Below are 21,018 nucleotides of genomic sequence, written 5' to 3'. Positions count from 1 at the left end.
TATTTAAAAAAAATTTATGATAGTCCAAAATAATCATAAATAAAAAACAATTTCATTTGCTTGTTTTCAAATTAATCTTTTTTTTCAATCAATTCACAGGTTAGTTAGGCTCAGTTAAAGATATTAGGTGGGTCAATGGAGCTAACCAATTGAGTATCTTTACATTGAGGGATTAAGTTGGTTTATTAAGACTCATTGAGTGTGATGGGTCACCAAAAATATGAAAAGCAATGGCAATTCTAACCACTTAAGACTTGCTATTCTTTTTTGGGTCAAACCCATTTAAAATTGAAATTCAATTGTACATCTCCGCTCTTAACTACTACCTTCCCCCATAGCACATCAGCACCTCTCTTGTTTTCTTCAAAAAAATGCTAAATTTAACACTCCACCATTTTAGTTTGAGAGGCTATTTTGGTAGTTAAATCGATATTATAGCATCCCATTTAACACTCTCATTAGAGTTGCTAAAATTTATAAGGCAATCCATTCTCTACTTGTTGGTATATACATCTATGATTTTTAGGACATGTATGTGATTCTAAGTTTACACAATTCTGTTGTACAATGATATTAAGGTATTGCTAAATGATATAAAAATGTTTTGGAGTATGAAAAAACTCTATTGAAATCTACATTTTTTTAATTTAACAAACAAGTGAGAGAATATTCATCGCACATGACATGCGCTTATAACTAATAGGTTTTCAATGAAAAATTCTCAGGTGAGGGATCCATTTGACACTATTCATTTGATGTGAATGCGGCCCCCACATGTGATGGAGTTTGCGCATGAATGGTATTAGATGAATCTCGTATTTTAAATAGGGCGAGGGATCCCGCACATGAGAAGTCCTCGGTTTCCAATTACTCATATTTTTGTTTTGGAAGTTGGATAAAGATAAGTTTAAGAGTATTTGCTTTTTGATTGAAATAAAAGTAAAAAACCTGCCAAATATTGAAATAAAAATAAAAAGAGAAAGAAAAGGAAAATAAGGGAACAAAATCAAGAGAGACAGAGAGAGAAAGTGATGGATGTTGGTTTCTTTACATATTAGGATTGGGGAGTTGAATTTGGGGGACCTGTGATTTCAATTTATAAAAGCTGGACAAGACCTGTCGTGTCCTTCCTTCTTGGCTCTGTCTAATGTTTCACACAAGTCAAATTCTCGAAATCTAGGGCTTTATTAACAGTTAACAAGGAGAACACAGAGAGGGAGAGAATGAGCGCTTCAAGGTTCATAAAGTGCGTTACCGTGGGTGATGGTGCTGTTGGCAAGACTTGCATGCTCATTTCATACACCAGTAACACTTTCCCTACGGTTAGTTTTTTTTTTTGAATCTCTGTTTTTCTTCTCTCTTGTTTGGTTTCCGGGAAAATGTAGGAAACTGGCTGAAAGTTGGCGACTTGGGTTTATGAAGTCAACCCTGCTTGTGTCTCCTATTGAAATTTGTGGGCTGAGTGAAAGTTTTTTTTTTTTTTGGGGCTAATTTGTGGGAGGAGTAATAGTGAAGTCTTGAGTTCTCTTGTCTCGGCATTCCATGTGAAAGTTGGGTAATTTTGTTTTGTTAATGTCGTATAGTGCAACGATATAGAACTACGAACTTGTGCATTCTTTCGGGGCAGGTCTTTTTGGGGTCAAACATTGATTTCTCGGGGAATCTGGTTTGTTATCTTTGAATGAATACTAGCAATCCGGGGCTTCTTTTGGTCCATCGGTGAGTTACACTATAGGAAAATTTTTTCCTTGTATTATCTTTCGATCTTGCGGTGGCTTCAGAATAACCCAGGGGCTTAAAAAAACTGGTTGGTTTTTGAGTTGCGAGGAGGAATATCATAAATGTGGAGTTTTATTAAGACTGGAAGGCAGGGTTGGAGTGCTTTTTGTAGTGGAACACCATTTCTAAGGATAATCATTGTTTCTCTGTCTGATATTTCTTTGGCTGTGAGAGACGGGGAAAGAAAGAAAGTGGTAATCTCAGCTTGGATTCTATGATATTATACTTTGTACTTCAGATCTTTGATGCTATTGCTCTGTTAAAATTGGCATAATGAGCTCTATGTGGTACTCTTTGATGATTCATTAGAAGAAGTAAATCAGTGCTTACAGTGGGTTTTATGTGTTCCTGAGAATTTTTTTTTATACCCCATTGGTTTTCCTCCCTTTTTTCTTATCCTGTGCACCTAAAGGGATAATCATCTTGAATCAAAGGAAAGGTTAAAGAAGTTCCTTTCTGGAGATCTTTCGTAGCATATTGGCATGAGCTGTATATTGTTTGTTTCTTCCTAGATGGCTTTAATGTTGTTTTTTTAATATAGTTTCTATTTGTGGTCATATGGAAGGGGTAAATTCTTGGATTTTATATTTTAGATAAGGCTTCTTTCAACAAGTTTTATTCTTTGTGGTTGTTCTGATCGTGACTCTATACTCGTTCTTATATATTTTTTTGGTAACAATTAACGATGTTTGTGAAGGAAATTTTCCATTGTCTTACATTATGTTGTGGTCCAGGATTATGTGCCAACTGTGTTTGACAACTTCAGTGCAAATGTGGTGGTGGATGGGAATACCATTAATCTAGGACTATGGGACACTGCCGGTAGGCCTAGAGTTCCTTTTTTTCCTCCCTATCTTGTTTGTCTTTCACAATTTCTTGTATTTGGCTTGATTTCCTTAACTTATGGAACAGGCCAGGAAGATTATAATAGATTGCGCCCCTTGAGCTACCGTGGGGCAGATGTTTTCTTGCTTGCGTTTTCTCTCATTAGCAAACCTAGCTATGAAAATGTTGCAAAAAAAGTAAGAGCTGTTTTCTCTAAAAACTCTTTTTCCAGGTGTCTTAATTTAATGCGCTCTTCTTCTAGATTTCTTATTCTATAATTTTCTGATAATTTCATTATATTTTCTGTTCCAATGTTCAGTGGATTCCAGAATTAAGGCATTATGCGCCTGGTGTTCCAATTATTCTTGTTGGAACAAAGCTTGGTTAGTTTCTCCGACTACGGTGTTCCCTGTTTTTTTGCTGTACCAATAAATTATTTGAAGCTCTTATGTCCACAAGTGTGTTACTATTGATATGTCGTTTAACTCCTTTTTTGGATCATTGCCCTGCTTGCCTGTTATTTACCACAATCATGTAATCCGATGAGTACTTAATTATTTTTTTTTCTTGATTTTACGATGCAACCGAGTGGTAAATACGTTCTTTTCACCCGTCAAATTGCTTTATATGTTTTCTATTTATACCTATTGGGAAGTCTAAGAAGCAGGATGGACTTTGTAGAAATTATCTTGACTCATTTACAGTCTTCTGTTCAAAACCAAAATTTGCATTTTAACAACCAATAACAAGAAGGAAAAATCACTGCCCCCTTTTTATGTGAAATTTTGACGTGTCCATGCCTATTATCTTTCAGGATTTTGGTGGCAGCAAAATGTTTTGTTTCGGATATTGCTCTCTTTCTTGTAGTAGCATTGTAATATCTAGTCATAAAATCTGATGTCGCAATTATCATTGATTCATCATCAATGAGTCTTCAGTTCTTATGACAGCTATTTTGGCTTGTTGTAACTTGTAGATCTTCGGGATGACGTACAATTTTTTATAGACCACCCTGGTGCAGTTCCCATAACCACAGGCCAGGTAATTGCTATTTCTTCCATTTTCAGTACATGGTTTCTTGTGGTCGTTGTTATTGGTGCTTTTGTGTTCTTGCTTGTATTTGTGGTTCATGATCATGGTTTCAACCCAACTCAGAGAACTAAGTCCTGATTTTATATTTTTTGGTAGGGTGAGGAACTTCGAAAGCTGATTGAAGCTCCTGTTTACATTGAATGTAGCTCAAAAACCCAGCAGGTATATGCATCATATTTATACGTACCTCTTAACTTGTTTGGATTTATAATAACTGCCTTGCTGTGATTGCAGAATGTGAAAGCCGTTTTTGATGCGGCCATTAAGGTAGTTCTCCAGCCACCAAAGCAGAAGAAGAAAAAGAAGAGAAAGGCACAAAAGGCCTGCTCTATCTTGTAGTAAAGGACAAACTGCATTTCAGGGTTGAAGTCAGGACAGGACTAATTATTGATTTCCCGTGTTAGTTTCTCAAGATTACCATAAATGATCTCATCCCTTCCTGCCTTGAGGAAGCAGTAGACTGGTTTAGTTGCAAATTAACTCATCTAAGGAGCTCTCACTAAGCATCAAATGATTTGTCCGTGCTGGGTTATGTTTTGCTTTGTATATCAGATGTTTCCCTTTTCCCTTAGCAGACCCCTATATCATCTTCCCCCCTGTCCCTATATATGTATGAAGCATATGTATTGACTAGAATGAGGAAAATTTGTTCTTGAAGAACCCAACTCTTTCCCTTATATTTTGTTCTGTATCCATATGTTTGTAATTTTGTGTTGAACAATGACATATCAGCTTACCTTATTTTAGCGTATTTGATATCTGCACCATTCTTGCCATACCTATATTTGTATTTTCTTTGGGACTTTGATTTGTGAGGAAGAATAGAAAGTCAAAGAAATACTAACTGGGTCTGTTTTACATCTCATGATGGACATGGACAGAATATCGTATCCATGCTCCTTTTCTCTTAGATATACAACCCAAAATCTTTGATAAATTTGATGTCTGTCATTTTCATTTCAGTCCGAGATTCCCTGTTCTCTTTAACAAGCTAAGCACGAATATTTTTCTTTTTGAGATGTGGACAGTCATTTGTCTCAAGAGGTGTTTCCACTTACATTTTAAGCCATCCGGCATCTAGAACTAGAATACATTGTTTCTGTTAAGAGTTTCTACTTGCAAACAAAGAGTGATTCAAATTGGAATGAAGTGGTTGACCAAGAAGGATCGAATATGAAAAGATATGGTTCTTGTGTTGATAACATTATCTTCTTTTATTCTACGTCAATGGATTTCAGGAATCTATGCTCTGCCCACTTCATGAGTCTGGAAAGAATCAATGGACGTCTATTTCCCGGAATCTCCAGTTGCTGCATTATATATATACTCCACCATTTCTCCATTCTGCAAGGTGTGGATAAACAAATTCAACATTCACACCATTTGTGGTTTTTTCATCTCGAAGAATTATCGACGAAGAGGAGCATTTCTCAAAGTGGCTCGATGGCATCGAAGAGGATATTGAAGGAGCTGAGGGAGTTGCAGAAAGATCCACCTACTTCATGCAGTGCAGGTACTGAAAGACAAAAGGTAACTCAAATTGCATTTCAACATATAATTACTTAAAAGGCTTATGCAATTTCATATACTGCATTTTCAGGTCCTGTAGCAGAAGATATGTTTCATTGGCAAGCAACCATCATAGGACCAAATGATAGCCCCTATGCAGGTGGTGTCTTTGTTGTGAACATCCATTTTCCTCCCGACTATCCTTTCAAACCTCCAAAGGTATATATAAACCAAATATTAATATTGAACTTACTTTATTATGCCATCTAATTGTCCAACGTTTGTTTGCAGGTTGCTTTCAGGACGAAAGTATTCCATCCAAACATAAACCACAACGGGAACATATGCTTGGACATACTCAAGGAACAGTGGAGTCCTGCACTCACCATATCCAAAGTCAGATTTTTTTTTTTGAAAAACACACATACCTTTGCTTGGCAAGCCTGATATGAAGTCACAGTGAAACATACTTCTTGTGTTAATGCAGGTGTTACTCTCTATATGTTCACTGCTTACAGACCCTAACCCAGATGATCCACTGGTTCCTGAAATTGCACATACCTGCAAGACTGACAAAGTTAAGTACGAGTCAACTGCTCGGTCCTGGACCCAAAAGTACGCGATGGGCTGAACCCTGAAATGTACTTGTTTTCTTCCTGTTTGTTCTGAAATTTTAAATCTTCTGTTTCTCATTTTGCTGTCTTGATATGAAAGCCAAAGATTTCTTTGGCTAAGCCAACTGTTACATAAGATTGTGTTGAGCCCGAAAGGCCATTACATCATGAGACGAATACTTCTATGCGAGAAATAACCTCTGGAGTTGATTCTTCAATACTAAACAAAACTTTTGCTCGACATGGTTGATAATTAATAGATTTTGTGCTTATATAACTTAAAATCCTGTCTGATTTATTCTGCTAGTTGAATATCTTTGCTTGGCGCAGAAGTTATTATGTATTTCTTTGAATCTTTACTTTTGAAAGCAATCGTTTGGTTTGTTATATGTTAGAAAAGGAAAGGAGATAAGGACTAATTAGGACATTAATCGAAAGCATTACGACGAAAACTGAGGAGATTCTTATTATTAGACAGACAATAACAACAAGGGTTGATAAATCTCCCTCGATTTATTATGGACTGCGGTAGAGCTCTTCAGACAATGAGATTCTGCTCGCCTTCAGTGAGAGGGCGGAGGAATTCTTGGGGACTTGATAGGGTTATTGAATTCAATAGGGCAACAGCCTACAATGTGTCTCTCACAGCACAGACTCTGCAAATAATACATAGGTGGTGATGATGAGCCACCACTACCACCAGCAGCAGGAGGAACATCTCTAGCTGCAATACTAACATCTGCAACCATCATCATCATCATCATCATAATCAAGATTGGAGTAACTCTCTTGTTTATCAAAAAAGCCATGATTGATTTTCTTAGAAAACTGTCTGTGAATGGATTATATATAAACACATATGTACCTGAGAATTCATGAACATTTCATATGTTCTTGGCATGTGGAATGTGGTTGGTAGGGTCATGCAAATTTCATGCTCATTTGGTAAGTAATTTCTATCTAAAAAAGGATATAATTAAGTATTTAATATACTTTAATTTCTATCTAAAAAAGGATATATTTTATATCCATCAACAGATTTTTTCCGGATTATAAAAATTAAAAACACTTTTGATTTCGTGTTGGTCTATTGTTGGTGTTTCCGTTATGGACCTTTGTCTAATGGGCCAAAGCCTATGCCAATTTAACCTTCCACATCCAAGAGTACAGGCCCACCACAATTTAACGCTTTTTTGGTGGTGTATTCGTACCCAAGACATTATTATTGTACGATGCCTGACACCCAAACAAGTGTTGGAGAGAGGAGCCTCCTCCTTCCCCCTCCCCCTTCCTCACCTCCCGCTCTCCTTCTCTCTCCCTGCCTCACCCTCTTACTCCTTTCCCAGCTTCTCTCTTTCCCAACTTCTTTCTCTTTCTCTCTTTCGTAGCTCCCTCCCCCTCTCCTCTCCCTCTTCTTTCACTTTTTCATCCCATGGGTTAAATATGCTCTTTCTCCGTTCAGATCTATTTCATTTTGTGATGTTTTATTTTTCAAATAAGGATTTTGTAGGAATTCTCTTTTTCGGATTTCAATCTCCTCCATTTGTCGTGGATCTTAAATCATTGACGTTTTCAGTGCTCCAACGACATTTATTCAGAATTTTAGTGACGAGATTTCAGATTTAAAGGAGTTTGACCTCTCTTGTTATAGGGGAGTCAAAATCCGTGTTGTAGATCCAAGTTACCGTTTGTGTTTTTTTTTTTTTGTTTAGTTTTTATTACTTGGCTTAGACCGGTGGAGTCGAACTCGTTGGACAGTGGTTCAGCGGTGTCTGGTGTAATCAGGTGTCGTCCAACAATGTTTGGTGATTTTCGGTTTAGTGTTTGCGTTTTATTACTTTATTTTTGTTTTTTAATCCTTAGGTTATAGTCCACCTTTATGGTGGCTTCGAATGCCTATGGGCCTCAGTTAATCAATGTATTGGGTAATCTAATGCAATTAGGTCTATGACATCCTTTGTAGCTATGAGGAGACACCGATTGGGAGACTGAAATCGTCCTTCTTCATTTCCAAGAACACAGCACCCTAAACTGCGACAACTTTCGGTTTGGACCAAGTCATGATGATTAATTAGCTTCAAACTTCAAAGTGATGGAATAAATATTCTTATTTCAACACCATTTATACATCAACAATATTGAATATTGTTTATTGGCGTAGATACATTGGAACAGCATGACTTTGTTCCTCTTGAGCTCAATTATTATATGTCGAAACCCAACTCACTAAGCCCAAGAAAAATACCTTACCCATATAAATCACTTGGTTGTGATATATATGTTCTTTAACACTTGATCCTATAATCCTGATTGGACTGTGACTGTGACAATGTGCTGCATATCATCATCATATATATAAAAACCCAATGTAATATTGGAGAAACGTCATGCATAATTAGATTAGGATTGAAGGTAATTTTGAAAATTCATTTTTATCCGAAACTTATTTGTTTCCGAGTTTTATCATAATGATATCATTATTACGAAAATAACAAGATATAATCAAACATCACTAGATTTTGGACCCAAATTCATTCACTGATTCACATATTATTTCGAAATCATAATATTCATATTCAGGGGCACTAACTTTAGTCAATTCAGTTCGTGGACCCCAAATAGTTCACTATTTATGAATAAGTCCCTCAAGTTGTACGTATAAATTTATTAAATTGATAGACCAACATTGGGAAAGGAGCCTTTTCGGAGAATCTCTGACTCTTGAGAGACCAAACAAACACTGGCTTCGACCTGAGTTGGCTGCTTGTCTCTGGTACGTCCATTTTCGATTGTTTCTTTCTACGGCGAAAAATCAACCATGGAAATGTTGCCGTCAATGCCGTGTCTCTGTTTCCATACAAGCTAGTCTTTTTTTAGGGCTACATTTTATTTTTTCTATGATTCTGACCGTATTTTGATGATCACTCTTCTCCCAAATCGGATCTCTCTCTGCCTCTCTAGGGTTTCGACTTGGGAGCTTTACTACAATTTTCGTTTCTTTGTCTGCAATCCTTCATCGCATCTCGAATTGCAACTTATGGATTCTGGCAAGTCTTAATTCTTATGATTGGATTAGTTTTTTTTTTTTTTTTTGGCAAGTATTGGATTAGTTTAATCTAAATTTTTTTTTCTGAAGTTTCATGGTTGTTTGAATATCATCTGGGTAATGAGCGAATTGCTTCAATTCTTGGTGTTTCTGTTTGTTTGTTTTTTTTTGGAGTTTTTTTAATTATTTTTTTAGTTTTAGACCCAATCCTCTTCTTGCTAGTTTGTAGTTCTTTAATATTGCATAATATCTCTTTTGGCGTTGCTAGATGCTATTGAAGACTAACAATTGGCTTCCTCCGGCTACTGGTTCATGGTCAAAATCCGAGATTTATCACTTCCTGGTTATATTTTATACTTCGCATACATTTGAATTCCGGGGTCGTAATGGAGGACGGGGAGCTCGATTTCTCAAACCAAGAAGTATTTTCCAGCCCAAACGTGGGGGAGATTCCAAGCAGTTGCTCTATGGACAGTTTTTTCGATGAACTTCTCAAGGACACTCATGCTTGCACTCATACACACACTTGCAATCCACCCGGCCCAGATTACTCACATACACATACTTGTTTTCATGTGCATACCAAAATACTGCCTGCAGCATCTGAGGATAAGGTTTCAACTGACGACACTGCTGAATCGGAAGAGAAGAAGTCAAAGAAACGACCATTGGGGAATCGTGAGGCAGTTCGCAAGTATAGGGAAAAGAAGAAAGCTAGAACAGCATCTTTGGAGGATGAGGTTGTAAAGTTGAGGGCTTTGAACCAGCAATTGCTGAAAAGGTTGCAAGGGCAGACAGCATTGGAGGCAGAGATTGCGAGGCTTAAATGTTTGCTTGTGGATATCCGGGGGAGGATTGAAGGGGAGATTGGATCTTTTCCCTACCAGAAATCTGCTAATATGAATTTGGCTAATCCAAATATGCCTGGTGCATATGTGATGCATCCATGCAACATGCAGTGTGGTGATCAAATGTATTGCCTTCATCCAGGAATGGAAGGCAAAAGTGGAGAGGGTACATCAATGATTGGGCAAGGATACAATGGTTGTGAATTTGAGAATTTGCAGTGCATTGCAAACCAGAATTCAGAAAACAAAGAGCTGTCTGGTTGTGGTCTTGGGAGTGTAGGTACCAATGCCAATTCTACTGGGACCAACAAAAGGAAAGGTGAAATTCAAAAGCCCTCTTCTTTGTTTCATGAATCTTGTAAGTGGAATTATTAGATTAGACTGGATTTATTTATTTTTTTTGCAATTCCTTTTTTACCTTGCCAATATTTAGGCAGACTTGGATTTGCTTCATTTCATTTAGCATGTAAATTTAGTAAGGAGCTTGTGGAACGAGTGTAAATGATAAATTAAGGGTTCTTTATATTAACCTTGTAAGGAATGAGGAAGGTTGTGGCTGTCTTGAGGACCTGTGATCAATCGTGTTCCTAGGTAAGCAGGAGTCAGGTTCTGCATTTCAAGCGATGCTATAAGTATTGCAAGGTCTATATGGTATTATGTCGTTGAGAAGTTAGTAGCATGGTGTTTGTTTTAGTCCAAGTTTAATGTGCTTGGCGGGGGAGTTAATACCCATTCAGTTTAGGAAAGCATTTTCGTTTTAGTTAGTAGCATCCTGTAAGATGAAGGCTGGACTTGTAGGTTAACATACTATAATTTTTTAAAGTCAGTCAATAGTTATACATTTCTCTCTTTTTGTTTTTGTGCTTTCTAAGAGGGTGAAACTTGCTACAATATACTAATGTTGGATGGTTGTAGTGAAATGCAGAACAATAGAAAGGATAACCAATATATATGTCCGTGGAAGCTTGTCAGTCTTTTATATACAACTTTATGGATGAATTCATGATGCTATTGGTTTTTTAGCCTGATTTCTGGTAAATGCATCTTCTTTCTTCTGATCGTTGATAAATTTTCAATTTTGGCCTTCAATTTTGGCCAATTCCCGACTTGAGTTTTCTGTCTTCTTAATACTTTGTGCAATACTCCCCATTAGATTTCGCGTTATATGATTTGAGCACAATTTTCTCTGGCATATATCTAATTCTGCTTGCAACGTGTTTTTTTTTTATACTTCTCTTACTGGTGACTGATCCAATCTAAAGGCTCTAACCTGTTTAATGAGATCTGACAGATGGTATGAATGGTGTAATAGTATTTACAATTGTGTTTTATTTTTCCTGTATTGTGTGTCAAGGATGACTTGGCTGAGGCAGTAAGCTTTATGCCACTTATTGGTTGTGACATTTGCGATATTGATCGTGATGTGATCCATTTTTCTAGGATGGGCTCGTGCTGCAACCGCAAATTGATGCACTCTTCAAGTGGCGTTGTCCTTCTATGTGGGCCTGTGGGGGTGCTTAATGCCATGCAATGATATTTGCTGTTTTGCAGTTTTTGTTTCCTCAGGTGACCAATGTTCTTTATTTCTTGTCTTTTTATGTATCATAGTTGTAGGTCAGGGTGGACTAGAACCCCCCTTAACCCTTTATGCTTGATTCAAGTTTCTGGCTCCTGACCAGGAAGGAAGCCCCAAGTATGTGTTGCGGCAGTTGCGCAGGGTATTTAAACCTTTGGTTTTTCAATTGCAGACAATCTAATTTGGTTGGCAAACTTATTTGATTAATGAGACTAGAATTCACATTCTTTGAAATATTGCGTTTTGCTCCTTTTTTTCTCCGACAGTGGAAGCCCTAAACCTCCATTCAGATGTGTACTAGGTAAACCCTCCCGTGTATTGCTTTATGAGATTAGAGTCAATCCAACGGGTAAAACCAGCACTTGATAGACATGTTTAGCAATCTCATTAATATGAACCATATTGAATGATCAAGTAATAAAGTTTCGAGCTACAGAATAATAATTCAAAGCATGAGATTTAGAAAATGTAGGCAGTTTTCTACAGCTATTTATCAGCAGCTTGCATGTCATCATCATCCCGATAAATACTTTCGGCAATTTGCCAGACCTGCAGGGTGTTGTCATCTGCGACGCTTGAAATGACCCATGGTTCTTTTGTGTTCCATGAGAAGTCTGATATTTTAGCTTTGTGACCTCCATGAGAAAAAAGAAGCTCAGGCGGGCCATCCTCTGCATCTAGCTCCAATTGCTCATCTCCAATCCTGAAAATATTCAGGAGATATCATCAATCATATGAAAGTTTTAGACCCTTGAGGAGATTTAAGTGCATGGTTAAGAGGACTGCTGCAACATTGCAAGAGTGATTGCTTGTAAGTTGTAACCATTCTTTTGAAATTAAGACAAGGGTAGGCCACAAAGGTGATGAACTTTTCATACTAAGAGAAGCTAAATGTTCACATCGATTGAACCCAAAAAAACATAAAATGAAATTATAGGTCTGCTGCTAGCAGTAATCGAGAGTGCATTCGTGAAGAATGTGAAAGTGGAGAAGTTTCAATCCTATGGTTCACGCTGAAACGTTACAGAAATGAAAGTGCTAACATACTTCACCCTGATCAACTCCAAGAGTGAAAATGAGAGGATGGACTCAATAATTGACAGAGCATAAACCAAAAAAAGAATACGTATCTCATAGCATTTACTGAACAGAACAGAGAATGTAAGTCCTATTCCATTTCCCTTCATCTTTTTGGCAACTAGGTAAAGCACTGGATGAAATTATCACTAATAGCGACTAAAAACAGAGATTAAAACATCAGAATTGAAAACCAAAACTTATAGCATCATCTGAATACCTGTTAATGTCCCAAACTATTAACCTTCTGTCATCAGCAGATGATGCCAGCACTGTCTCATGATTAGGATCCCATTCTACCTGGAATACCTCCTCTCTGCAAGAAACAAGTCCAGAGTTGATGATGCAATCGATAGCCTTTTAATGAATAAAAAAATTGCTCGCCATCATGCCAAATTCAAATCTCAATCACCATTGAACAATTAAAAAAATAAAAACATTTCAAAGAAAATTTTTACAGCAAAATTATAGCCAATGGGCCCACAATCACTTAAATAACCGATGAGAGAGAGAGACGAGTATGCGTAAATGCTACATGGCTGGCTAGATACAACATACATACATATTAACCTGCAGACATATGCATGCTTCCACTTAATCATATATGACCTCAAGGGAGTACCGCGTTGAGTAAATTCAGTTGCATATCAAAGTGAAAACCCTAGCCTTGAGTACATAATTTGCTATCTCAATTTTTCAGGCAATTTAAAAGCAACAACGGTGTTGCTAAATATTGTCAGGAAAGTAAATGGAAGAGAACACATCTAGCACGTACGTGTGGCCACCCAAAGCATGCAATGGAACATCCAGCTTCCTCATGTCAAAGAGACCAACTGTAGCATCTGATGAGGCTGTAGCCAAAATCCATTCATTAAATGGATTGAAAGATATATAGTTAACCTGTGACAAGACAAAATATTAACAAAGAAATTATTAGCACTGGCAAAAGACTGAGAAAAAAGCTACAGAGGAGAGATTGCTACTGGACATACACACATAAATGATGCAAATTGGTCTTATTTTTAGGACCAGAAAACTAGTTCTTTGCTCTCATTGCCTAAATTATTGAAATTGGTAGTTTAGCAACCAGTCGGAGAGAAGTTAACATCATCATAATCATCGTCGTCTTACCTCAAATAATTTGGAGTTGGATTAATGAATCCACAAGTCGAAAGACTAGAAGGAATACATTACATAGATTCCCTTTGATATTTATATTGAGTTTATTCAGTAAATCTTTTTGTTTCTAAGACATAGAACAAATGAAAATATGCCACAGCGTAATAAAAATCATATATGGGCGAGATATGAATTAGAACAAGAACACTTTGGTGTTGACTGTCACCTCAAAAAAATCGAAATGCATAATGGCATAACCAATCAAAAACTTAAACAATTAACGATCAAAAGTAAAGAACATAAGGAGATAATGTTAGCAAGAAAGAAAGGACAGACATTGAAGAGAAAAAAAATACCATGGTGTCATGAGATTTAAGATTGCATTACCTCTCTTTCATGAGCTTTGACAGATTGTTGCTTTTCATTTGTTCGCAAATCCCAAATTATTAGTTGGCAGTCATCCCCCACAGAACCAAATAATTTCTCATTCTTCAAATGCCATGAAACATCCTCAACCACGCTTTCATGAGCCTATGAAGACATACACAGATCCAACAATTAACAAATAAAACTAAAAAATATGAGAAGAGCACATTTGCTTCAACAGAAAAAGGATAAGTTTCAAATTACCTCATACACATGCATTGCATCGAGCACCTTATTTTGAGCCATAGCAGAGACATCCCATAGACATATCTTCTGATCATGTGAACCACTCAAAAGATAGCCTTCCCTTAAAGGACTCCAAGACAACCCATATCCTTCCTTATCATGACCCCTTAACCTCAAATCAGGATAACAATCAACCCCTTGCTGCTTCTCTGCTTGTTTGGTACAATCGAACACATACACCTCAGAACCACTTGTCTTGGCACCAACAATAGCTGAGTTTTGCGGCATCCACCTTGCCCTATTCACTTCTCCATCAACATGAATCTTCTGTGCTATCTCCACCTGCCAGAAGCCACAAACATATTCAGCTATTGATCTTATCAACTTCCGTGACGACCGCAAATTTTAGCTATGACTATAGTGAACACCTTCTTCTTTTTTTAAGCCACTACAATGTAAACCTATAAGCCTGAAGTTCGATAATTTTTTTCAAGAAAAAGATCAAATTTATATGTGGTTTCATCAAAAGATTGAAACCCAGAAATCCCGTTCAAGGACAAGACTAAAAGGAAAATTAGCAGTTGTGTTTTCATCTGTGAGATTTGGCATCCATAGACAAACTCTAGATGGTTATAACAATGGAACAATTTCAATCAGTGGCGTTACCGAAAACAGTCTTAAAAATCGAAGACCCTAAATGTGGATATTTCAGTGTTTTTTAAGAAAAAAATTTCGTGGAGCAACTGGCACCGCAAGAGAAGCAAATGCATCCATTACGATAGTTGAATTTTGGTGGTCTAACGAAAATAAACAGAAATGGGCATCCACGAAACCATTCTCTCAAACAAAAACCTAAGAAATTCAGCTAATAATTTCATCAAACAGATGATATGCACAATAAACTAACCTTGGGCATCACAGTAATTTCACCATTACCGTCACAGTTGCCCTCAGATTCGCTGGTGGGGAGGACAGCGTCAGCGATCATGAGGAAGTTGGGGACATCATCGGAGGTGTGGGTTCCGAGTACGAGTTTATGAACAGAAAAAGAAGGATCGGCCGCATAGGGCTGAGGGACCCAAGAGGGGTTCCAGTGGATGGTAAGAGAGGGCCATTCGAGAGGGTGCGAGATGACGAGATCGTACAAGAAGGGTGTGTTCTTCTTCCACACTGAGAACTCCTCCTCCAGCTGCTCGGGAGTCGCCTCTTGTTCTTCTTCCGCCATGTCTCTCTTTAGTCTTTTCTGTGAGTCTGGATGGGGGTTTTGTTTGGCTGCGCTCGCGCTCGCGCTCTCTTGATTTCCCTCACATTCGGCTTGGCGCCAATATGCTATCGAAGGAGAGAGAGGACCATGACCATCTGAATCGAATGGACTTAAAAGGCCCAAGAATCTGTGGGCTAAACCCAACAGTGGAAAATAAAGTAGAGCCCACTCCAGCAAGCCCAGAATCTATACTGCGTGAGGCAAAAACCATCTCAAACCATAATTAAGACTAATTTATATTATGAACAATGCTACATCCAAAAATGTGAATGACATTAAAGTAACCATTGATTATAAATACACATGTAGGATCCACTTAACATTTAAACCCCAATTAAGGATCATTTGGGGTCACATTTTAAGAGTCTCAAGCATTTTTCATCTATTATTTTATTGAATAAAATAATACGAGTCATTTCTTCAAATTTGTTTAAGTCAATATTTGAACTTTTTTTAAACGCGATAGCAACTTAGTGAATTATAAATTGAAGTCCAGGAAAGTAGGCATCAGGATTCAAGAACAACAACAAAATAATAAACACACAGCGGGCAACACGGGTTGACAATACTGTCTCGGAATGAACCCCGACAGGCTAAACAACAAACATAAAATAGACATAACACACATGGATTGGATCTAGGTTTTTTCCCTTCTCATTCATCAAAAAAGATCGATCTCGACCAAATTTACAAGCCCCTTCACTATACATCATATATGTGTTGCTAAAACACATCAGAGAAAGCAATGCGGTAAAAAATTCATGGTAGATGGATGAGAAGATCTAGATTTCAGCTCTATGATAAACAATGTGGTGAAGAAACCCTGAAACATTCATTATCTAGCACAAAACAGAAATAATGGTAGATCTATACCAAGGGAGTAGGAGGAAAGGCAGGAGGCTTGTCGACATCCTCCTCCCCTTTTATTGAAAAAAAAATAATTACTTACAAAATTGAGGGAGTTTCAATAGAGAACTTTGAATATGTTGATAAATGATGACTTCTTTTGGCCTGAAAAAAAAAATGACGATTACTTAATATATTGGAATGGTGTCCCTATATGCTGTGACCAAGGGATGGTGAAGCATTAAACATTGATTTGACCGGGGGTGAGTTCATATTATATGGGCTTTTAACACTTGAGGGTTTATTTGATAATAGAGGAAAACTCATCTTTACTCAAAAATTTGAAACTTAAGTAATTGAGTTGAATCTCCTCATGTATTATATAAACCACATCACTTTCTTCTAATTTTTCAATGTGGGACTTTTGTGTGGGTTTCAATAGATTATGTAGACAAGCATGGCAACAAAGACAAGGCCAATAAGTGAAACCACAGAACGGAAAGCATATTGACTCCCACAGGCAAGCTTCCCAATCTTGATTTGGACAACATCTACCATGGAAACCGTCAAGAACACGACCCGAGGAACGAAACAATTCCAGATAAACGTACTTGTTCTTGGTGCCCAAAATATGTTCCTTCTTGTGTGTATTGATATGGACTTTGGTTGCCTTGGCTAATAAGAGTGTTGACAACAGAAACAACCCAAATGAGACCTACTTCGAAGAGCACCAGTCTCGTCCCCAAGCCTTGGGTCGGCATCACCTTATTTTAAGTACCAATCATTCAATTTTTATTTTTTTTATTTTTAAACGGGAAGGGATGATTCGAACTTGATCATCAAGATAATACACACCATTTTTATTACTTTGATTAATAAGTTGGGTATTTAAAAGAGATTGACATTGCCCACCAAAGCAATTAAGTTAATTTACACAAACAAAATATTTGAATTATAAATTGGTTCAAATTCAACTTCATCCATCTACAAATACAAATCAACATATATAAAATGGAAAATTTTAGTCTACCACACACAAATCCAGCAACACAAGAAGCAAAAATACAATCCTAACCACGAACTCATTATCATCATGATCATCACATGATAGAACAGGCTTGGGGGTTCTCATCACTGAAAGCAGTCGTGTATCTAACTTCAGTGGAGCTGGCACGTGCGAGCTGGGCAGTCTGTGGGTCCATGGCATTTCGCACGTACCCTGCTGGGGCCTTCTTGTCATACACACCAGCAGCGTATGGGTGCTGAACCATATCGTAAGGAACGTATGGCCACAGCTCCGCCCTCTTCCCAGTCCGATATGCGATACGTGACACCACCTTGGATGGCTCCACATATCCCATGACTGTGACCTTGCTGGTCTTGCGATCCACGACCACCTGCGACACACCCTTCATTCCCTCCACGGATCTCTTCACCTTGCGCTCGCATCCATCGCAGTCTATCTTGACTTTTATCTCCACCGTCTGATAACAAACAATCATTGTTACATAAAAAATAAAATAGTACAAGAAAAAACCTGTCTCAGTAACCACCCCAAGGAAGGGCAGAGAGATCAGAGAGCTGCCGCTCTTTTGTCGCGACGTGACAACTATACCAAAATGCCCCGACCATTTAAGGAAATGAGAATTGGGTAGTGAAACCAACCACTGCCGTTTTACTCTAAAACAACAACGCTGATGGTCCAGTTCAACCCCTCAATGCAGAAAGATCTGCTCTAACATGGCAAACAACAGCACAGACCCGCTAATAAAACTTCGTTTCTTTACTTTTGTACCCGATTCGGAGAACAAATTCAATCGCTCGAAACGAGGTCGATCGTAATAACCATTTTTGTTTCTTTATAATTAGTACCCAATTATGAGGACGAAGGCCCAGTTCAACGACATGACGACGTTAATAAACGAATGAAGATGGTAAAAGGAACAAATGAATCAAGAAGACCGGGTCATCCGGGTCGGGGTGGGATTTGAATTTAGAGGAGGAAGTACAGATCCACACATAGAACACAAATCAAGGGACGTAAAAGCAAAGATAAGATTCACCAGAGCAACTAAAAGGACAAAGCTTGCAAGACAAAACATACCTGAAACTGCTTGCGTTTCTTGTGCTTGTGACTTCCATGGGAGCAATTAAAGAAATCTGAGATATGATCGACAACACCCATCTTTTGAGTTTTTCCAGAGACTTGACAAAAAGATTGGTATTAAGACTGAATTTACACAACTAGTCCACTTGAGAGCAAATACTAAGAATGACCCACAAAACAAAATATCTTCCACAGTGATTGTCAAAATGACGATGTAAAGATAGAGCCTAGAGGTTGTGCTGTCGAAGTGGAGAGACAAGGGGTCGTCCATTTATAAGCGCATTTGCAATGATGATATTTTTAATAATCCAATAAAAATTAATATTTAGTCTCATTTTTATTATATAAAAAATTGAATAAACACGTCTTTTAATATAATCACATCAATAAAACATAAATTACTATATATTATTCTTTTCCACCTAATATGGACACAATAATATCTCATGTCTTCATGTTGTCTGCAATAAAAATACATTAAAATACAAAATATTAATACAACCACATCAATATTTATGTTATCTACAATAAAAATACATTAAAACACAAAATCTTAATACAACCACATCAATAAAACACTTCTCTTAATATAACCACATCAATAAAAACATAAAATCTCTTAGATATTTGTTGGCTCAACAAAAATAGCATCATTTCATGTGCTCTAACCAGATATTTTGAAGGGAAATGCAGGCCGTTAATTTCTTTACTGTATTAGACGCGCACCCACCTGTCCATGTTTGAATTTAGGAGGTTTTAGAGGGTCCATGATTCAACGAGGCTATCCATGCACCGGCCCGCGTGGGTCCATTTAGTTTGTCGCGATATAAGGAGACGCAACGTTGGTTACGATGTTAACCTCATATTTGTTTGGTGGGAGCCAGGTCCGCCAGGACTTTATGTTTGGGTCCCACACCTTATTTTATGACTGCTGGGTCACACTGCTTCGTTTACACAAGGATGCATCATGGATTCCATCATCGTCTCTGAGACTCTGAACATGTATTTAATCCAAAAGATAAAGTGGGAAAGTGATAGGAATCAGTTCAAGCATTAAAGAAATATCAGTTTGAAGCTTGAACTATTAACCATTTGAATATATAACCAAAACTGAGAAAAACAACAGCGCATCGGATAAGATGGCCTGGAATATGAAAACAAAATACAACGCGGAAAAAGAAGAAAAACAAAACACGGAGTACTGATCCAAAAGATAAAAACATAGGATAGTGCAAGTAGACCTCCCTCACAGCCACATGATACAATCAGAGGACCTTCTCACAGCTTCTTTGGCCAGGACATACGTGAGTATATTTGCATGTGAGTGTGGAAGTATCAATGTATTCACACTCTATAAATTTAATCGAATGATGGGGTTGTGATCACTTCACCTAGACCTTTTAAATGTTTTGATTGGTTCAGTAGGTTGTGTCAGCGAAATGGCATGGGGTAAAGTCAGTGGGAAGTCAAAATCTTGATTAGTCCTATTAAAAGTGTTCCATTTTTTTTAAATCTCGACTGGCTTCGCAACTACTAACATTTAGATGCGAAGTAGATAAACTCATCGGATCTACGTATTAATTATGCAAACAATCATATCGTATAGTGAGCACAAAAACAACACTAACGGGGTATTTTATTGTTAATCCAACGAGTCTAAGTGTGAGGTGAGTATGAAGTGTGTGTGAGATGAATATTATCATGTTTGTGGTATGAAATGAATAGTAAACATGAGTGTTAGAATTTTAATTGTACAATTTTCATACTACTTAATTTTTTGTACATAAAAATAAGAACATACTAATTTAATGGTTGTGATTAATTCTTAACAAGGGGTATAATAGTCTTTTGAGTATCAAACTCATTCTCTTTTGTGGAGATTAATCAATCTCATCATTTTTAGTGAGCTTGGCTAATCTCCATAAGGAGAGAATGAGGATGAGATGAGTTTGAGATTTCATCCTCCCAAACTCAACCAAACAAGGGAATAAATGATTCTCACCCTCGATTCGCCTCATTCCACCTTCAAAATGCAGCCAAATGCCCCCGTAAGAATTTTGAGAATCACTCTCCCAAGGATGGTTGAATCACTCCTAATCTCCTATGATACATTATTTTCTCAAATGAAAACAAGGTAATAAACGAAAATGACTTTTGGCTCCTTTAAATTGGATTATGAACATAATCAATATTATTACGTCTACATTATTATGGTAGTGGGACGTTAGGTTCTAATAGTTTCCTTGATTAGTGCCATTGACTTCCATGATTCCTTCTTTGCTCTTCAACGATTCCAGCTTAACTAAAGCCCTGACTGATTATATGATATTTTATAGAATCTTGCTGCATTTGTGATTCCCAATCTTCTCTTGATTTAGGGCCCAATATTCTTGCTTCAATTCCTACACCAATTCTTCTATTGCATCAATTAATCCACAAAATACACTGTGACAAGTACATGGAAAATTTATGTGTGAATTCGTATCTCCAGGGGGGATAAATCCCCTAATGAGAAAAAAATGACTATCATTCAGCTTACCATTTGAATCTATCAACACCATCATTGGTCTAACCCTAACTGTGTTGTGTGGTATTTTTTATGGGGAAAACAATCTAATATTGAATTTGTACGACTTCTCATTTTTAAAATAGTTAACGCCTTAATGGACTTCCACAAATGAAGGTAACATATAGGACATGATTA

At 37.3% G+C, this 21,018-nt stretch overlaps 5 protein-coding genes across 5 annotated transcripts; 3 read left to right on the top strand and 2 right to left on the bottom strand.

Moving 5' to 3' along the window:
• The first annotated feature begins 1,003 nt into the window (after positions 1 to 1,003).
• LOC120001670 (rac-like GTP-binding protein 5) lies at positions 1,004 to 4,472 on the top strand. The gene is made up of 7 exons (XM_038850089.1): positions 1,004 to 1,322; positions 2,514 to 2,601; positions 2,692 to 2,801; positions 2,924 to 2,987; positions 3,581 to 3,645; positions 3,793 to 3,858; positions 3,931 to 4,472. The coding sequence occupies exons 1-7, from the start codon at positions 1,224 to 1,226 to the stop codon at positions 4,033 to 4,035; spliced, it is 597 nt and encodes a 198-aa protein (XP_038706017.1). The 5' UTR covers positions 1,004 to 1,223; the 3' UTR covers positions 4,036 to 4,472.
• A 436-nt stretch (positions 4,473 to 4,908) lies between these two features.
• On the top strand, positions 4,909 to 6,004 carry LOC120001669 (ubiquitin-conjugating enzyme E2-17 kDa-like). Its single transcript, XM_038850088.1, has 4 exons — positions 4,909 to 5,209; positions 5,297 to 5,424; positions 5,497 to 5,601; positions 5,693 to 6,004. Exons 1-4 carry the CDS (start codon positions 4,924 to 4,926, stop codon positions 5,834 to 5,836), a joined length of 663 nt encoding a protein of 220 aa, XP_038706016.1. The 5' UTR covers positions 4,909 to 4,923; the 3' UTR covers positions 5,837 to 6,004.
• Positions 6,005 to 8,576: 2,572 nt separating this feature from the next.
• On the top strand, positions 8,577 to 11,521 carry LOC120001668 (basic leucine zipper 23-like). Its single transcript, XM_038850087.1, has 4 exons — positions 8,577 to 8,592; positions 8,781 to 8,866; positions 9,134 to 10,032; positions 11,154 to 11,521. Exons 3-4 carry the CDS (start codon positions 9,252 to 9,254, stop codon positions 11,180 to 11,182), a joined length of 810 nt encoding a protein of 269 aa, XP_038706015.1. The 5' UTR covers positions 8,577 to 8,592; positions 8,781 to 8,866; positions 9,134 to 9,251; the 3' UTR covers positions 11,183 to 11,521.
• A 116-nt stretch (positions 11,522 to 11,637) lies between these two features.
• On the bottom strand, positions 11,638 to 15,430 carry LOC120001666 (WD-40 repeat-containing protein MSI3-like). The gene is made up of 6 exons (XM_038850086.1): positions 15,005 to 15,430; positions 14,116 to 14,439; positions 13,873 to 14,016; positions 13,142 to 13,266; positions 12,587 to 12,682; positions 11,638 to 11,992 (listed from the first exon to the last, which is right to left on the bottom strand). The coding sequence occupies exons 1-6, from the start codon at positions 15,320 to 15,322 to the stop codon at positions 11,776 to 11,778; spliced, it is 1,224 nt and encodes a 407-aa protein (XP_038706014.1). The 5' UTR covers positions 15,323 to 15,430; the 3' UTR covers positions 11,638 to 11,775.
• Positions 15,431 to 17,111: 1,681 nt separating this feature from the next.
• Positions 17,112 to 18,559, bottom strand: LOC120001221 (heavy metal-associated isoprenylated plant protein 26-like). The gene is made up of 2 exons (XM_038849445.1): positions 18,312 to 18,559; positions 17,112 to 17,691 (listed from the first exon to the last, which is right to left on the bottom strand). Exons 1-2 carry the CDS (start codon positions 18,390 to 18,392, stop codon positions 17,308 to 17,310), a joined length of 465 nt encoding a protein of 154 aa, XP_038705373.1. The 5' UTR covers positions 18,393 to 18,559; the 3' UTR covers positions 17,112 to 17,307.
• Positions 18,560 to 21,018: the final 2,459 nt, after the last annotated feature.

This window comes from Tripterygium wilfordii, chromosome 7 (genome assembly GCF_013401445.1).
Source record: "Tripterygium wilfordii isolate XIE 37 chromosome 7, ASM1340144v1, whole genome shotgun sequence".
Taxonomy (NCBI): domain Eukaryota; kingdom Viridiplantae; phylum Streptophyta; class Magnoliopsida; order Celastrales; family Celastraceae; genus Tripterygium; species Tripterygium wilfordii.
The sequence above is the reverse complement of the archived record's forward strand: the minus strand, read 5'-3'. Positions and strand labels throughout refer to the sequence as shown.

Bases quoted from the DNA above. Each gene is read 5' to 3' on its own strand.
- LOC120001221 (XM_038849445.1), bottom strand. From the start codon at position 18,392: ATGGGTGTTGTCGATCATATCTCAGATTTCTTTAATTGCTCCCATGGA. The intron at 17,692-18,311 runs GTATGTTTTGTC...GTTTGTTATCAG, and splicing joins AGAAACGCAAGCAGTTTCAG to ACGGTGGAGATAAAAGTCAA.
- LOC120001670 (XM_038850089.1), top strand. From the start codon at position 1,224: ATGAGCGCTTCAAGGTTCATAAAGTGCGTTACCGTGGGTGATGGTGCT. The intron at 1,323-2,513 runs GTTAGTTTTTTT...GTTGTGGTCCAG, and splicing joins CCAGTAACACTTTCCCTACG to GATTATGTGCCAACTGTGTT. The intron at 2,802-2,923 runs GTAAGAGCTGTT...TCCAATGTTCAG, and splicing joins ATGAAAATGTTGCAAAAAAA to TGGATTCCAGAATTAAGGCA.
- LOC120001669 (XM_038850088.1), top strand. From the start codon at position 4,924: ATGGATTTCAGGAATCTATGCTCTGCCCACTTCATGAGTCTGGAAAGA. The intron at 5,425-5,496 runs GTATATATAAAC...GTTTGTTTGCAG, and splicing joins ATCCTTTCAAACCTCCAAAG to GTTGCTTTCAGGACGAAAGT. The intron at 5,602-5,692 runs GTCAGATTTTTT...GTGTTAATGCAG, and splicing joins CTGCACTCACCATATCCAAA to GTGTTACTCTCTATATGTTC.
- LOC120001666 (XM_038850086.1), bottom strand. From the start codon at position 15,322: ATGGCGGAAGAAGAACAAGAGGCGACTCCCGAGCAGCTGGAGGAGGAG. The intron at 14,440-15,004 runs GTTAGTTTATTG...GGCTTCTGGCAG, and splicing joins AAATTACTGTGATGCCCAAG to GTGGAGATAGCACAGAAGAT. The intron at 12,683-13,141 runs GTACGTGCTAGA...TGTTTCTTGCAG, and splicing joins CATGCTTTGGGTGGCCACAC to AGAGGAGGTATTCCAGGTAG.
- LOC120001668 (XM_038850087.1), top strand. From the start codon at position 9,252: ATGGAGGACGGGGAGCTCGATTTCTCAAACCAAGAAGTATTTTCCAGC. The intron at 10,033-11,153 runs GTGAAATTCAAA...CCATTTTTCTAG, and splicing joins TGGGACCAACAAAAGGAAAG to GATGGGCTCGTGCTGCAACC.